The 18,693-nt window shown below is 37.0% G+C and overlaps 1 protein-coding gene across 7 annotated transcripts in view; it reads left to right on the top strand.

Moving 5' to 3' along the window:
- DESI2 (desumoylating isopeptidase 2) overlaps window positions 1-13,577 on the top strand; it is an 89,569-nt gene extending 75,992 nt beyond the window's left edge. For all 7 annotated transcript variants that reach the window (XM_077168501.1, XM_077168503.1, XM_077168498.1 and 4 more), the window contains 3 exons: window positions 4,472-4,565; window positions 6,005-6,146; window positions 13,325-13,577. In XM_077168501.1, coding sequence (XP_077024616.1) covers window positions 4,472-4,565; window positions 6,005-6,146; window positions 13,325-13,558 — 470 coding nt within the window. In that variant the 3' untranslated portion in view covers window positions 13,559-13,577. The remainder of the gene's footprint in view (window positions 1-4,471; window positions 4,566-6,004; window positions 6,147-13,324) is intronic.
- Window positions 13,578-18,693: the final 5,116 nt, after the last annotated feature.

The following is an 18,693-nucleotide window of genomic DNA, read 5'->3' on the forward strand; positions in this document are numbered from 1 at the left end:
ATCCAACAAAACCAGAAGTTGGTTCTATGAGAAAATCATGAAGATTGATGGACCCTTAATGAGGTTGACAAAAAGAAGAAGAGAGAGGATGCAAATAAATAAAATCAGAAATGGAAGAGGAGACATAACCACTGACCCCAAAGAAATAAAGGAAGTAATGAGAGGATACTATGAACAACTTTGTGCTAATCAATTCGGCAATGTAGGTGAGATGGACAACTTCCTGGGAAGGCATGAACAACCAGCATTGACTCAAGAAGAAACAGACGACCTCAACAAACCAATCACAAGTAAAGAAATTGAATCAGTCATTAAGAAGCTCCCCAAAAAGAAAAGTCCAGGACCAGATGGCTTCACATGTGAATTCTACCAAACATTCCAGAAAGAATTAGTACCAGTCCTGCTCAAACTCTTCAAAAAAAATTGAAGAGAAGGGAAAGATACCTAACTCATTCTATGAAACCAATATCACCCTCATACCAACCAGACAAAGATATTACCAAAAAAAGAAAACTACAGACCAATCTCTCTTATGAATATTGATGTAAAACTCCTCAACAAAATTCTTGCAAATTGAATCCAGCAGCATATTAAAAGAATTATGTACCATGACCAAGTAGGATTCATCTCAGGAATGCAAGGATGGTTCAACATAAGAAAATCAATTAATGTAATACATTATATCAACAGATCAAAGCAGAAAAACCACATAAGCATCTTGATTGATGCAGAAAAGGCATTTGACAAAACTCAACATCTGTTCCTGTTGAAAACACTTCAGATGATAGGAATAGAAGGGACCTTCCTCAACACGATAAAGGGAATATATGAAAAACCCACAGCTAACATCATTCTCGATGGAGAAAAGCTGAAAACTTTCCCTCTAAGATCTATCACCATTGTTATTCAGCATTGCGTTGGAAATTCTAGCCAGAGCAATTAGACAAGGAAAAGAAATATAAGGCATCAAAATTGCAAAGGAAGAAGTAAAACTCTCACTGTTTGCAGATGATATGATACTATATGTCCAAAACCCAAAAAATCCACAGCAAAACTACTAGAGCTAATAAATGAGTATAGCAAAGTGGCAGGTTACAAGATCAACACTCAAAAATCTGTAGTGTTTCTGCACACTAGTAGTGAACTAGTAGTGAGGGGGAAATCATGAAAAAAACTCCACTTAGAATTGTACCCGAAAGAATAAAATATGTAGGAATGAATTTAACTAAAGAGACAAAAGACCTATACAGAGAAAATTACAAGAAATTGTTAAAAGAAATCACAGAAGACCTAAATAAATGGAAGGGCATACTGTCCATGTTCATGGATTCAAAGACTGAATATAGTTATCAGTCCTGCCTAAATTGACTTACAGATTCAATGCAATGCCAATTAAAATCCCAAAAACTTACTTTTCAGAAATAGAAAAACCAATAATCAAATTTATCTGGAAGAGCAGGGTGCCCCAAATAGCTGAAAGTATCCTGAGAAAGAAAAATTGAGTCAGAGGTCTCATGCTACCTGACTTTAAGGCATATTACGAAGCTACAGTGGCCAAAACAGCATGGTACTGGCATAGAGATAGATGTACTGACCAATGGAATTGAATAGAGTTTTCATATATAGACTCTCTCATCTATGGACAATTGATCTTTGAGAAAGCAGTCAAGCCAACTCACCTGGGACAGAACTGACTCTTCAATAATGGTGCCTAGAGAACTGGATATCCACATGAAAAAGAATGAAAGAGGATCCATATCTCACACCCTACACAAAAATTAACTCAAAATGGATCAAAGGCCTAAACATTAGATCTCAGACCATAAAACTGTTAGAAGAAAATGTAGGGAAATATCTTATAAATCTTATAATAGGAGGCGGTTTCCTAGACCTTACACCCAAAGCATGAGCATTGAAGAAAGAAAGAAAGAAATCGGAACTTCACAAAATTAAACACTTGTGCATCAAAGAACTTCGTCAAGAAAGTAAAAAGACAGCCTACACAATGGGAGACAGTATTTGGAAATGATGTATCAGATAAAGGTCTAGTATCCAGAATATATAAAAAGATTGTTCAACTCAACAACAAAAACAAAATGGCAACCCAATTACAAAATGGACAAAAGACGTAAACAGACACTTCCCAGAAGAGGAAATACAGATGGCCAAAAGGCACATGAAAAGATGCTCAACTTCTCTGGCTATTAGGGAAATGCAAATCAAAACCACAATGAGATATCATCTCCCACCCACCAGAATGGCCATTATCAACAAAACAGAATATGACAAGTGCTGGAGAGGATGTAGAGAAATAGGCACACTTAGAGGCACACTTGGATGTCAAATGGTACAACCGCTGTGGAAGGCAGTTTGGCAGTTCCTCAGGATCTAAGTATAGAATTGCCATAATTCCATTGCTAGGTATCTACTCAGAGGACATGAGGGCAAAGATACAAATGGACATTTGCACACCATTGTTTGTAGCAGCATTATTTACAGTTGCCAAGAAATGAAAACAGCCCAAATGTCCATCAACAGACAAGTGGCTAAACAAGCTGTGGTATATACATACGATGGAATATTACGCAGCTGTAGGACAGAATAAAATTATGAATTATGTAAGAGCATGGATGGACTTTAAGGGCATTATGCTGAGTGAGATTAGCCAGAAACAAAAGGACAAATACTGTATGGTCTCACTGATATGAATTAACATTAATGAATGAACATGGATAATTTCAGTTAAGAACAGAGATCATCAGGAGATAGAAAAAGGGTAGATATTGGGTAATTGGAACTGAAGGGATATAGACTGTGCAAAGGGAATGATTGTGAAAATTCAGAAATGGCTAGCACGATACTACTTAACTGTAATACAATAATGTTAGAACACTGAATGAAGCAGATTGTGAGGATGATAGAGGGAGGAGGCCTGGGGGCACAAATGAAATCAGAAGGAAAGATAGACGATAAAGACTGAGGTGGTATAATCTAGGAATGCCTGGAGTGTATAATGATAGTGACTAAACATACAAATTTAAAAATGTTTTGCATGAGGAAGAACAAAGGAATGTCAGTACTACAGGGTGTTGAAAATAGATGGTAATTCATATTTTAAAACTTTACCTTATGTGTGAGACTAAAGCAAAAAACTTGTATTTGGTACAAAATTTATATTTTGACTAGTCCATTTCCTAGTGTAACTTATGTGGACAGCTTATTGAACACCATAAGTACATGGACCCTTAAGTAGGGCATGAGATTTTGTAGGTTTGTCCAGAGTGATGCCTCGATAAATCCCAGAAGGATTTGAACAGTGAATAAAAAGTCCCCTTGGGGGGAATGATGAGAAAGGGGGAAAATTCAACGCCCCCAAGTGGAGAATTCTTGATATTCTTACAAGCAGTGGGGGGCCAACCAAAGCAATAGGCTGAGCCCCCAATCCTGGGCATTGTTCGTATGAAACTTAACCCAAAGGATAGGCTAAGCCTACTTAAAATTAGGCCTAAGAGTCACCCCAAGAGAACCTCTTTTGTCGCTCAGATGTGGCCTCTCTCTCTCAGGCAACACAACAAGCAAACTCACTGCCATTCCTCTCTCTACGTGGGACATAACTCCCAGGGGTGTGGACCTTCCTGGCAGCATGGGACAGAAATCCTAGAATGAGCTGGGACTCAGACCAAGGGATTGAGAAAAACTTCTCGACCGAAAGGGGAAAGAGAGAAATGAGACAAAATAAAGTGTCAATGGCTGAGAGATTCCAAACAGAGTCCAGAGATTATCCTGGAGGTTATTCTTACACATTAAATAGATATCACCTTTTTAGTTAAGGCATAACAGAGAGGCTGAAGGGAACTGCCTGCAAATGTAGTGCTGTTTTCCAATAGCCATGTTGCTTGAAGATGTTTGTATAATGATAAAACTTTCGCAATGTGAATGTGTGATTGTGAAAACCTTGTATCTGATGCTTCTTTTATCTACCTTATGGACATATTAGTAAAACATGTGGATTAAAAATAAATAATAAGGGAACAAATGTTAAACTTAGTAGATTGAAATGCTAGTGATCAGTGAAAGGTAGGGGTAAGGGGTATATATGTATGAATTTTTTTCTGTTGTCTTTTTATTTCTTTTTCTGAATTGATGCAAATGTTCTAAGAAATGATCATGATGATGAATATATACAACTATGTGATGAAAAAAGAATGTTCATATTGTATGTTGATTGGTTTTATTAATAAAAATTTAAAAAGAATAAAAAAGATTACCTTTGTCTCACTGTTAGACTTTCAGGTCTTTTATGTCAATTTTTCTTTACTACTAATAACTAAATAAGATGTTTGTGAAAATTTTATAAATTTGAAAAATATTTAGGTGGTATTATTATCCTTATCATTTATTAAAACTAATTCAGCATTCTGGTTAAATTTTATGTGATAAATACTAAAAATCATGAGTTTTCTCTTTTCAGAATTTGCTTATGGTGGCCATCCTTACCCTTTTTCTGGAATATTTGAAATTTCCCCAGGAAATGCTTCTGAACTAGGAGAAACATTTAAATTTAAGTAAGTAGGGAGGATAATTTTTATTACACTGTCTTAGGTGCCAAAGCTTATTTTCAGGCATACAAAATTCATTCTGTAGATTAAAACTGAGCAAGTTTAAAATGTTTCTTTAATATTGTTTTAGTTTCTGACACTTTGTCTTAAAATTAAATCCATCTTAAGTTGTGTAAAGATGGGAGTCAGCCAAATAAAGTGACATAGCCTAGTCTATTACTTTTATTTAGGACCGATATAAGATACTCTGCCTACTTTTTAAAGGTTTACCTTTGTATAACTCAGGTTCTGCATTTGAAGATTTTTGTATCAAATTATTTCCTATACCCACCCCCAAATTTATTGAGTGTTTTATTTTTGAGGGGGTAGGCTGGGGGAGTGGAAAGTTACATAACCTGCCGCTATTAAAAATCTCTTCATTTTCCTAACGAAAGGCATCCTGTTTATAAATCTGAAATAACTAGTTGATTAGCCTAGAGACTATTGTTACCATACGTGTATTACATGTATTGATAAACCTGAAATGCATGGGCATGGGTGTACTCTGGAGCCTTATCAATAGTAAATAGAAGTGAAAATCTGAATACTAAAAATTAAATTTCTATTCCTTAATAAAAGTTTGTATTTAACTTAACATTTAGAATATCAGTTTCAAAGAGCTTTAAAGAAACTTTGAGGCCTATAATCGTTAAAAACTAGCCAAGTGAAAAATGAGTTTTTAACATTGAAATTTGTTATAGGGCTACACATTTTTAGCACTATTGAGTTCATGGTTCTCTTAGCCTACCACGATTTGTAAGATTTACAATTAGAGTGCTATACTGCCATCCTGAATCCTGAATCCATTCCTTAGGTGTCTCCCTTTTGCAAAACTATTAGATAAAAGGGTTTTCTGAGTATCTTCAGCTTCCTTGTTATCTAACTTGTATCTGACTAAAATTCCTCTTCTATTGAATAATGTCTATTTTATTTTCAAGGTTGTTTTTATTGTTGTTGCTTTTAATAATGCTTTTTTAAACATTTTGCTTGATACTTACATCTCACTATACCACAGTGACAAATTTTAACATAGTATTTCTAAGTGGAATATGGCCAGCCCTTTCTTGTAATTAAGCAGGAATAGCTGCAACATGGATCTGGTTCCCTAATAATGTAACTACTGTTAAGAGTTGTGAAAATAAATAACTGTGATATTACAGTTTCCATTTAATGAATATGCTCTTTCATAAAGAAAGCTATTTATTTTGCATTAATATTATTCAGAAGTAGTGTACTTAAGAGCTTAGTGCAGAAAAGTAGAAACTAAAATATTTGGAATGAATGAAGTATCTTTTCATCTTATTAACCCTACTTTGTCAAATCAACCATATGGAAATAAGCCAATCTTTAAACATGCTTAAAAATACCTAAATTTCACATGCAATATTCTTTTTTTTTTTTTTAAGAGAAGCTGTTGTTTTAGGGAGCACTGACTTCCTAGAAGATGATATAGAAAAAATTGTAGAAGAACTTGGAAAAGAATACAAGGGCAATGCCTATCATTTGATGCATAAAAACTGCAATCACTTTTCTTCAGCTTTATCAGAGGTAAATTCAATTTTATGCTCAAAGTTCTTCAAACAGTTAACATTGACTAGTATACTTGCTGTCCCACTATATTCAATTTTGGTTCTTTTTTTTCTGATAATTCATGTTGTGTAAAATATGATATTGTATTTCTTTCTCTTATATGAATTACCTTTCAGAATTGGAACTTTAGAGTCAGCATAGTTTGAATGGTGATTTCATTAATTACTTTACAGTAGGAAGAGAGTGAGTACAAATAAGAATTGTCCCTTCTTACTCTAATTCATTTTATTACAACTTGAAAACTTTCACTTTAAGAAAAAAATAAATGCTTAAGAGACTTCTGCTTCTTAGCCATTATAATTTCTTTCTTGTTAAATTTTAGTTGCCAGCCTGAATTTATTCCTGGCTCTTACTTATTAATAAGTAACTAATTTCTCCTATCTTGAAATTTTATTCTGCTAACCATTGATATAGGCAGTTATTTGCTTTCCCAACTCTTGAATCCAAGCAGAAGATCAAAACTAGATCAAATTAAAGGACTATATGCCATGCCGAAGACCTGGGTTCGATTCCCATGCCTGCCCATGGAAAAAAAAAAATCAAAGGACTATAGAAAGAAAGGAGGTGAGGGGCAGGAAGAATCAAATGATTATAAAATAAAATTAGGTTTTAGGTAATTAAATAGAAAAACTTAATTCTTAACAGCTTCTCAGCCTTCTCTTACTTCTAGCAGATAGTTGCAGTGGCAGCAATAAGGTACCACAGAAAGTTTGAAAGGTGAAAAAGAGAAAATGAGCTGCTATTGCATCAATGACCTCTGCAGGGATCCTCACCTACTTGTCCCTTTCACATCCTTCATGGGTTCTACTACGTAACTTTCAAATCAGTACAACAGAGGTTCATGCCATTCTACCCAAAGTGTGGTTCATAAGATGGAGCAGCAACATCAGTAACAGCTAGGAATTTGTGAGAAATGTGTAATCTCTGCCCAGCCACACGCTTACTCAGTCAGAATCACCTTTTTAACGTGCTCTCCAGGTGACTCAAAGGAACGTAAAAGTTTGAGAAGAGCCACCAGTCTAGTGGATGCATGAATATCATGGAAGTGCTCTAATCAGTTTTCATAGAAGAGGGACAGTGGTTCTGAGCTTCCTTAATCCCAGACATTATATTTGTAGATAATGTATTCAATGATCAGAGAATATTAAAATTGACAGAGATATGAGACAATATCTAATCTAGTCTCCTGGTTTTGTAGATGAGAATAGGCTCCAGTTGGAAAAGACACTTACCTGAGATTGTTATGCAGAACTCAAATTAGACCTTACTTCTGAGTACAGTACTTGTTATACTTTATCACTATTCCTCCTGTCCTAATTTATTCTCTCCCTAATCGGTAAGTTTACTGAACATCAATAACACCATCTCTGCCATCTTCCAACCCTGAACCCATATTATGTTTGAGGGGCCTGAAAAGCAATTCTAGATGTCCTTAAAACTATCTTGAGTTATAATGTTCATGCCTTCTTCTATGTAAGTTGCTAGTTTTCTTGAGGAGAGTCTCCACAGATATGATGGACCCCAATCAAATTTTCCCTGATAAAGCAGGCCCAGGTCTCCAAGGGAGGGTGTACCCAGTGTCCAGTTTCCCTGAGGATGAAATCCAGAAAATTTGACTTTCCATGGATCCTCGAGAATCTGTGCTTTTCCCATTCTGCCCAACAGGTGGTGTTTGTCAGCCACAGCTCCCCGCAAGGATAAGGTGGTGTGGAGCCTTTAATTCTCAGCCTGCCAGGGCTGTGGTTGAGACTGAGGCTGAAGTGGGGCAATTGTAATACTCGTTTTGGTTGTATGTGTGTACACTGGATCATGAGGCAAAAAATTTTTTCACCGTGGGTAGTAGTAAAAACTGTTTGGTTTTTGTAGCGTGATTACTTTCATATTTAAACTTCAACTCTATAATCCCTCTTCTAGGAATCTATCCCAGAGACACACTGGCAAAAATATGAAAAGAAGTATTGCAGCACTTTTTGTAATAGCAAAGACTAAAAATAACCCAAATGTCATTAATAGAAAACTGGTTGAATAAATCATGGTACAACAACACAGGGAGGACTATTCTGACTATGAAAAGAAATGAGGAATACTCTATATATTGCTACAGAATGAATTCCAGAATACATTATTAAGTGAATAAAGCAAAGCAGAGCAAAGTATGCAATGCATTAAATAAAGTTAATGACCTATGAGTTTTAAAACATTGTTGTAACCAAGAGTTGGCAAACTTCTTCTTACAGGGCCAGTCAGTATTAGGTTGCAGGCTATACACTCTGCCATTGTAGCCCAAAAGCCATAGACAATTCATAAATGAATGGGCACCACAATGTTCCAATAAAAGCTTATCTACAAGTACAGGTGACTGTTGTTAATGGAACCCTGTTTTAGATTAACCGACTTGCATGCCTAAGAACTGAGATGGAGTCAGCTTCCCGTGAATATAATATGGAGGAGGATAGATAACTGAACAAAATCAAAACTCAGGAAGGAGAATGAGGGAAACAGCTGTTGAACTGGAACAGTCACTATCCCATTAATCTAAATATTCCTAATGACCATGTCTGTAGTTAGCCTTCAAGTATGCACATATCCCTAAATAGGTCTCAGATATAAAATCTAATGTCATACTTATTTGCCTATGTTTTTAAGAATGTACAGATGGGAATGGTATTGTGTAAGTTCACGCCTCCCTAAGTTTAAGATGTTTTTGCTTGTAGTACTATGTCAGTATTTGCGTTGGTCAATTTTGTTGCAACTTTTTGTGAAGTCCTAAATTGGCATGATTTTAAAATATATCCATGGGTATTTCACAGAATAATCAAAAGCAGCCTGTGCTTGCATCATCTTTTGTCTATAAAGGTATAACGCTATTATGAGAATTTCTCCAGTTAGCCAAGCATCACATTATCTTTTCTTGTAAGCTTCCTTTAAATTATCTTTTTCCTGGTATTGTCCTTTGTGCTGACTTACTACTTTGTGATATCTACAGTTTATTCTTCTAAAGTTATTTTTCCTGTCTTTATAACCTAATGTCAGAATTCACATTACTTTTTATCTTTTAAAATAAGGTCTTAAATAAGATATCAATAGCTATGATATCTTTCTTCTCCAACTTAAAATTTTATTTTGTCTCCTTTCCCTCACCCCCACCAAGAAAAGAATTCTTTAAAATACACTTTACTAACCAGTTCACAATAAAGTGAATTTGGGTTAGGGTCATCTAGTAGGCTTGTTTTTTTGCTAAGGGACAGGATAAATCAAGGAAGACTCTTTTCTCCAGGTGCTCTCTAAGGCTCCCTTAAAGAAAACTGAGTGAAGCCTCTAACTCTAACAATTTCTGCACATCTCTGATTCTCTATTAATATCTAGTATGTCCTAAATGAGAAGGTGAGTGCAAAGCCTCTAAGAGTTACTACCCTTATGGTTAGGAACTCAAAATGGGCTACGTTCTTGAAGTAAATTTCAGGACCTGTGAGGTTATCTTTCTAAATAACATTCTCACAGAGATTGACTTATCTTTATTAAGTTGAATTTCATCATGAGACTGTAGAATGTCATCTTTCACATTTCAAGAGTGTTGCTTCAAGAGACCTAGGGAAAATCAGGGAAAAAATGCCCCCAATATACATAGAACACAAGCAGAATTGGTCTCTGAAAATTTGACTGTAGGGAAAGGATCAAGTCAGATATTTCAGTTTATAACTTGCTTTCTCATTATGACCATCTTCTGCTTGAAGTTTAATTTTGATTATTTTGAAATTTCTTATCAGAGTAACTTGTTAAGTTTTTGAAAATAGAAGTAACTTCAAAAATCTATTTTGATTTCCACATTAAAAGGTACAGTAACCCACGACAAACTCTGGGATCTATCCTGTAACCACTTTTTGAAGAGTGCTTTGAAAACTATTGCTTTTTTATTTCTTTGCTTTGTATGTATGTTATACTGTATGATAAAAAAAAGTTTTTAAAAAAGGTAATTGCATTTGGATATATTTGCTTTGCTATATATGCTATGTAATGATTTTTTTAATACATGGTAATATGTCAACCTAATTGAGTGCAAAGTATAGTTGAATTTTTCCCTTTTGCATTTATCTATGATGTTAGGTATGTGTCTCATTTCTTCTCCAATCTTCTTCCTAAACTGCTCTAGAAAAAGTAACCAGTAACATCCTAATTGCCAAATGCAATTTCTGTCCTCAACTATTTAGCATCATTATATATCTTCCGTCTACCCTTTCTTCCTCCCTTGACTCTCCCCCACCCCCTCCAAACTGGTTTTCTTCCTACCTAACCATTTCTTCTCAGTGTTCTTTACAGGCAGTGCTTCCTATTCCCAGACCTTAAAATGTTTATGTCCTTCAAATTATCAGCATTGAGCCTATTTTATTCTTGCTGAACACATTCCCTGTAGGTGACTATGTTCGCTGCCATAGCTTTAGCTATCTCTACAAGCCTTAGAATGATAGTAAATACCTTCTTCATTCCCCACATCCAAATGTCCTCTTCCTTTGCATAGATTCCTCCAGAATGGCTTTCTGTCTATTGGCCACCACTGCTATAACCCTGCATCTGCCTCATCTGATGTCCTCCACCTCTCTGTTCACACCATCTATCTCTTCCACTCCAGATCATTTTTCCACATTGCCACCAGGGTTTATTCCAGCTATACATTTGGTTCCATCACCTCTTGATTTACAACCTCAATTGCCTACCTTTTCCAGTGGGTTTAACTCCTTATACTTTAGCAGAGGCCTCCAAAGTAAGACCTCAGACCTATGTCTCCAGCTGAAGATCCTGCCCCTTCACTCTTATAACAGTTATTTTTACCCAGGGATGTAGATCAGTGTGGCATTTAGAGCTTTGTAAAAGCTACCCCCACACACACAAATAAGTGCAGATAAATCTTAGAATCTAAATAAAGTCAGTGGATTTTATCAGTGTCTATTTCCTGGTTTTGATGTACAAAAGTTGTGCAAGATGTTATTATTAGGGGAAAATGAGTGAAGGGTAGGTATATGGGAACTTTATTATTTCTTACAACTGCATGTGAATCTGTAATTATCTCAAAAATGGGTTCATACATATATATATATTCATATGAATTCATATGAATATGAATATATATACATATGAAGCCAAATAGTAAAAGATTTTAGTCATTTAATAAAATGAGCACCCATGAACCCATTCTTAGATAAATTAGTAAACGTGGAATGAATGATGGAATTAGAAAATGGCCATTTGGCAGTTATCTTGCCTGATGAGTCCAACAAGAATCATCACTCTGTGCTAAAAGTAGTGGGTAGATGCTTGATTAGGGAAAGAATATATACTTATTCTCAAAATACCTTCCCACAAATTACATATTAATTACAAAAGGAAAAATATTAACATTACAGTGGTGAAATCTGGAAGATACCAAGTTAAGTAAATGACGTCATGGGCCTTCCATGATGCACTAAAGAGGATACATTATTGCTTCTGTGACATTTCTTCCTAAAATGAATAGCTTGAATCTAATTATAAGAAACAGTAAACTAAGCCAGGTTGAGGGACAGCCAAAAAAGTACTGGACTATGCACTTCAACAGTGTCAAAGTCATGAGAAAGACTGAAGAATTGTTCCAGTTAAAAAGAGACTAAAGTAAGAAGAATGCTAAATGGAATTTGTGACTATGGATTGAATCCTGGACTGAGGGAAAAACATGCTTTTTAAAGGACATTTTGGGACAATTGATGAAATTTAAACATGAACTATATATTAATTTTATTGTATCTATGTTAAATTTTCAAATTTTGATCATTTTACTGTGGTTGACAAAGTATGGCCTTTTTCTTAGATTTAGGAGTCAGTGAGCACAATATCTGCAACTTACAGATGGATCAGAAAAATATTACATTTCTTTCTTGCTTAAATATTCTTCAGATATTTTAAGTGCTTTTCAACCTCTCTCTACTCATAGGTACTGTAAGAGATATTGAGGAATCAAAAATGGTCAAAACATGCTACCTTCCTCAAATGAGATCTTCTAACTTGCCCTATAATTAAGATAGAGACATGGTATTTAAAGTAAATGCAGTAACTGTTAAAGGGGTAGGGTAAAAACCTCTAAGGAAAAAAAGTTGCATAATTACAGGTGCCAGCTTACTGAAATTTTAGCTAATTTGTAGATATAGGTACTTTAAAACTCTTTCCGAAATGCTATCTCATCAACTGAGATAGCATTTCCAGATCACATCAGTCATAATCTTTGATATGTTTGAAGATAAAAATACCAGTGAGGCAGTGGAGCATGAGTTAAGTTCATTGTCTACAGAGTCAAAAAAGATAATAAAGAGTAAAGTTAGTATTATACAAGATCAAATTCTTACTATTTGAAATAGGAAAAGAATGCTCAGGAATCCAAAAGACAGTATAAAGACGGGAAGTGAGTGACTAGTTGCAGCAGATCATCAGCTCAGAGGGATTCCTCCTAGAACCCCACTTTTACTTGTAGTAGAGCCTTCAGACTGAAGATAGGGCAGGCTTCCATGCCTTTTCCCAACCATAGCCCCATGGCTGCAGCTGAGTCATGGAGCCATGTCCCTATTCAGAGAGATGCTTCTTTCTGAACCAGTATGAGCTTCCTGGAAAACGTGAGTCAGGGTGAAATGTGGACCAGTGAAAATAGAGTGATGGACACGCAAAGAAAGTAGAAAAGAATCTAAAGAAGGAGAATTCACAAGTAGGAAGTTATCCAGGTTTGAATGCTCTGAGTGCTTGGAACTTCTATTATTCTAGTAATATATTGTATTTATAAGGGTCCTTTCTTCTGCCTCATTCAGAGTACTTTTACATGTGTCTCAAAGGAGCTGCTAGGATCAAAGAAAGAAATGGGCTAAGTGGAATTAGTTTGATTTCACAGACGTAAAATGTGAGCAACTTGACAGAAGGCTGAAAGGAAGGATTGGAGCTGACAGTAGGCACCCTAGGCTCCTGCGCAAATCAGGTTGCTTGTTACCAAAGACTTCAGCAAACCAAAGGCTGAACTGCAGAGGCTTTTCCATACATTCAGCTCCCTCCCTGTACTTCTCCTTGGCACTGAACCAAATAACCTTGACCTCTTACATAATTCAAAAACTGTTTCTCCTCTATAGATTCTTTGTGGGAAAGAGATTCCTCGCTGGATCAATCGACTTGCCTACTTCAGCTCCTGTATACCCTTTCTACAGAGTTGCCTCCCGAAGGAGTGGCTTACTCCTGCAGCCCTCCAGTCTAGTGTCAGCCAAGAGCTCCAGGATGAACTGGAGGAAGCAGAGGATGCTGCTGCATCAGCTTCCATGTCAAGCACTGCAGCGGGCTCCAGACCCGGGCGTCACACGAAACTATAAATGTCTCCAAAGTCACACATTCAGAACTGTCTCTGGCAGTTGAATATCACTAGAGAAAAGCAAAGTAAGCGTCTTTTGGATATTTCATATGCAAAGATGGCTCTCCCCCAAATCCCAGTTTTTCAGCTCAGGATTATATTTCTAATCAAAAAAAAAAAAAAAAAAAAAAATCACTTGGCGCAGGAGGGAGAACTTTGTATGAAGCCACCCTCTGTTTTTTTTACCCACTTGTAAATCTGGATTAACTTCTGTTTTATACAAACTCTGTTAAGTTATGTTTACAGTATTTTCTATCGCTGTTTACAAATCTTGCATGGACTCCTGCCACCGTGAAAGAAGAAAATCTTCACATCTTCAAAAATTAGGCAGGCAATCTTTGTACACTCCTGACAATTGCCAGAGCTCCGGCATAAATAATAGGCACACAAAAAGGTACCTACACAATTATAGTCACCAGACCTGCTTAAGAATTGTCTTTTGGATTTTTGTTTGTTTTTGTTCTTAAAGATACTGGCACCAGGATTCAGGGAACCAAACTGACAAAGGCGAAGGAGCACACACACAGCCCTGAGGGCGGGGCACCGTGATCTGCAGGACATGTGGCCTGTCCCTGGGCCCACTTGCTCCTGGTACTCCCTCCCATTTTGAGTAGCACATCCACCGAGGTTCCCATTAACAGTTGGTTTCATTACAAATACCCATCCACCTAGGCAGGGTGGCACATTCTTGTGTGTATCTGGCATAAATGCCTTTGATTCTGAAATTAAGATGTTTTTCTTTAAGGATATTCTTGCTAGTGACTGAGGAGTGTTTTTGCACATGTCTTGGAGGTGGGGGGAGGGGGGCTCCTTTTATTTTGATACGTACTGATTTCCTCCCTGCACAGACTTTTGTTGATGGGGTAGGAATGTCCTAAGTGGTATCCTTCTGAATAGCAGTGTGAGTTGACATTCAACTGCTTTTAACTATTCAGACTACCTTTTATGCTAGACTTTAAAAACCAGAGTCTAAAGTAGCACACCCCAAAAAGGTAATTCTTTGATATTTCAGATTTTTTACATACCATACCAGAAGGAGTATGTTGGAGTATGTTAGTTTATTATGGGAGTAGTTTGACCTCATAAATAGAATGGCAGGTCTCATTGACCTCTTGTTGAAACTCATATTTGTGTGTCTTAAAATTCATCTTTTTATGTTCTCTCAAATATATGTCTCATACATAACATGCACTACAAATGAAATTGTCACCCCAGATAAGTCCTCCTTAACAAGGAATCTGTCTGCTCGAGTCTCCTCCCAGTTTGATCCTTGGATGTACGAACCACATCATTACATGTAAAATTAGATTTTTCTGCCTTAAAAATGAATGTCCTACATAAAATATCGGATGCAGTGTATAAGTTATCCAAGGCAGTCACTTCAGCTTTATATATATATATATTGTTACTTTTAAAGTCATCTACATTTATTTAAACTTGAGATTGGATTGTTTGCTATTACTCTATGTGAAGATACATATCGTACAGTAAATTGCATTTTTAACTTTTCCATAAGCTGATTTTGATTCATTTTATCAACTCAAGCACACCCTACTCACAGGGAAAATAAACCTTGGGTTATAAGCATTGACCTGAGGGAAATGGAGCCTCTTAACCTAACTTATGCTCTTGACTGTTCTGTTTCTGGAGAGGAAAGCCTTCATAAATCACTCTCAGTTCTTTAGGGGGCAGAGCACTTGTTTTAAGAGATCTGGCGAAAAGAAGAAAAGAGTATATGATCCTTATGAAAACTTGACTTGGTTCGGGACTAAAAATGTCATTTAGGACAAAACACTAAGGCTATAGCAGTGAGTTGGGTCATTAAAAGAAGAGTCCTATCACTAAAACCCAGGTTATTGATGTAGTTTACTCAACATTTTATTTCTTATAATATGGTGGATTACAGTTTCTCCTAATGCATTCAAATTATACATGATTTAAATCTGGGCTACTGACAAATAAGTTAGAAACTTCTTGGAGATAGCCAAGAACATCCAGTCTTATGCTTATACAGTATCCAGCAACTCGGGCAAGCAAATGATTTTGTTATTACTTTGTTGTATTTATTTTCATCTGCAGAATTTGGAGTATAATAAAAATAGCATAAAGGGGCCTGGTCAATCTAAATAGTGGAATAAGCCCATTATCATAGTAACTATCAGCATATAAAATTTCTGGAGATTCGATTTCTTGCCATCTAATTGTACCTGAGGTTGGGAAATAAGGAAATGTCCTTACTTTAGCAAATCTCATTCAAGTCAGGTCCTTCTCTACAGTTCAAAATTGAGGGTAGATTCCGTTAACTAACATTTCACCAGCTTTTCCTTGCCTTTGGAGGGAAAAAACCTTGTTCTCAACCTGATTTTTCATAAGAAAAATCTTGTATCTAAAACCCATTCATTAAGATACATGAAATATGGTGGAGTCAGATACTCTTTGTAGTTGTACACATGAAACCTACATCTTTCTCATGTTGGATTGGACATGAATAGAATGTTAGAGTATCAAAAACTACTGGTTCCCACTGTTGTAAATGCTCTTTTTTTTCTTTTTTTTTTTTTTGTAAATTCTAAGAAGGTGGCATCAGTTTTGGAAAGTGTGTGGTTTGTGGGATTATAAAAGGTGGTGGTACTACAGTAAAGAGAGCCTCCACTTGATGCCTGAAATCCAGATAGCTATTGCTCTGACTCATAGCAATAGTGCAAGTTACCCTTCACCAGCATTTGTACAGAGCAGGGAATTTTGGTTTTAGTTCATTACTAGTGTATGTTTGAGGAGATTCAACACTATAGATGGCTGTAGGACTCCATATCCATGGCTTCTTTCCATCACAAAACGGGTAGAAACACATTCACTGCTTCAGGGTTCTAATCTGTGTATCTTTTTCTGGTTCCATTTCTGTAAGATACTCTGTAATTTTGATATATGCTGTATTTTCTTTAAACAATTAAGTTTAAAAGACTTGAGTTCTGTCAGCAAGCCATCCATACTGCCGTTGTGTCCCTTTCTTTTCAGAATGGAAAAGAAAGTGCAGCTGAATTATTAGACTTTCATTGTCTATTCAATCAAAACACATACATCTTCACTATTTGAAAGTTGTTACAGCTGTTAAAGAATCTTCGTGAGCCTGAGGATAATTTCTTTTGAAGTTGAATGCAGGTGTACTGTCATTCATAGTGTTTATATTAAAATATATATATACCAGGAATCTTCACTTTTGTTACCTTGAAATAGCATTGGGCTATCATGTTACAGCATTGAAATACATCAATTTATTAAAAAAATACTTTTATAAGAAATGTTTTCTAGTGATTTCTAATCTCCAAGAGGCTGCAACTGTTGCATATTTGTGTTGGGGGAGTGGGTGGTTATCTTTAAAACCCTAGAAATCCCATCTGCTCTGCAGGCACCTGCAGGGACCTGCTCTGCAGGGACCCTCTCCATCAAGCATTCTTCTTGTCATCACATGTTCATTTACTTGCTTGTATTTTTCTTGAGCTTCAAGTCTGTGGGTCAACACCTTAGATCTGGCAAAGAGAACATACTACATCTCCTCATAGGTAGCACATGCTGGCCTCAGCTATCGGGAATGGAAGTAAGGCCAGGGAGGGAGAAAATGTCCTCTCTTCTCCACCTGTGGTGCAGAGGGGAGACCTGCTGGGGAAAAGCTCTCTCCCACCCCTGCTTGAAGTAGCAGGCAAGCCGGAGTCTAGGGGACATGCTTCCCCTTTCCCTTCCACTGGCCTCTGCACCTAACCAAGTAATATTTCCCTCCATTGACAGGATAATTTGTCTTCAAAAAGTATTATTAAATAAATGAGTCAGAGTCTTTTGTGGTCCCTCAGTGCCTATCTGCTCTCTGCTAAGTAGAAATCATCTACAACTCATTTGTTCTCACCTCAGGGAAAGGAGCCTGAGGTGACTCCCCCATCCTAAATAGGTTCTAATAGATTATTACAAGGAGGTTACAAATTCAGATCTCATAAAGCATCTACAGAGTCTTGCCTGCAGTAAGGATGCCAAATATTCTCAGGGTCGTTTTTCTTTTCTTCATTATTAGCCACTCCTGAAGTTCTTATCCCCCAGGCATCGGTCTTATTATAACTTTGTAGAAGTTTGTGCTAATAAAGATTAATAGCTTTGTGTTATACTTTCCAAGTTAAGTTAGTGGTAGACAGCTACTTATTTCCTGATGGACTCTAAGCCAGAGAACTGCTGAGCCTCTCAAACCTTTCTTTTAGTCTCTTCCACAAAAAAGAAAATCCTCTCAAAGAGGGCCACATCTTGATGCTGCACTGGGAAGAGCAAGGGGAAAGCTAAAGAAAGGGATTCAAAAAGAGCCTCCTCAACTTGATCAGGGAGGCATTCATTCTCTGGAGGCCGCCTGGACCCACCTGTATTCTGTCCAGTCCTGATCTGGGATGGTCCCATGGTCCCCGTGGAGAACATGCTGCTCCCACACCGTGGAGGGAATGAAGCAGGACCAACCTTGAGCTCTTCCCTGGCACTTGACCCCTCAGTTGAGACCAGTTGCCAAGTGCTCCTGACACTTAGTGACCCTCATATTCAAGGACACTGATGGCTTGTGGGCTGTTTCCTTCACACCTCAAGCTCCCAGCTGATCAGTAGGATTTGGTACCTGGGCAACTTCCAGGTGCTTAGAAGTCCCCATCCATAGAGAGGAGCCACTTCCATGTTTACAAGTCTCATCATCTTGTAAACAGGCGCACTCAGGAATGGAGTTACAGAGGTCATTAGGACAGACTCCTCAAAGATGCAGTGAAGGGGCCCTGCTTTACTTTGCAATGCAAGAGGAATACACGTTTCACTGGAGTAAAAGTTTAGACAATGAAAAGCAATTCAGCCCACCTAGGACCCTCAGTCTAGGTAGCCAGCAAGTAGCTACCCAAATAAGGATTGGGATTTTCAGATCACAAAACCAGAATAAGGCCAAAGGGAGCCAGGTCTACCAGACTTGTACCTAAACAAAAAGAAGAAAATTCTCATCTGTTCTTCCTTGCAGAGACCAGTAAGTGGGCACCACAAAGACGTCCTAGCTAGCAGTGCCTCCTGGCAGGCAGTTAATAACACAAAGGC

This window comes from Tamandua tetradactyla, chromosome 7, assembly GCF_023851605.1.
Source record: "Tamandua tetradactyla isolate mTamTet1 chromosome 7, mTamTet1.pri, whole genome shotgun sequence".
NCBI classification, from domain to species: Eukaryota; Metazoa; Chordata; class Mammalia; order Pilosa; family Myrmecophagidae; genus Tamandua; species Tamandua tetradactyla.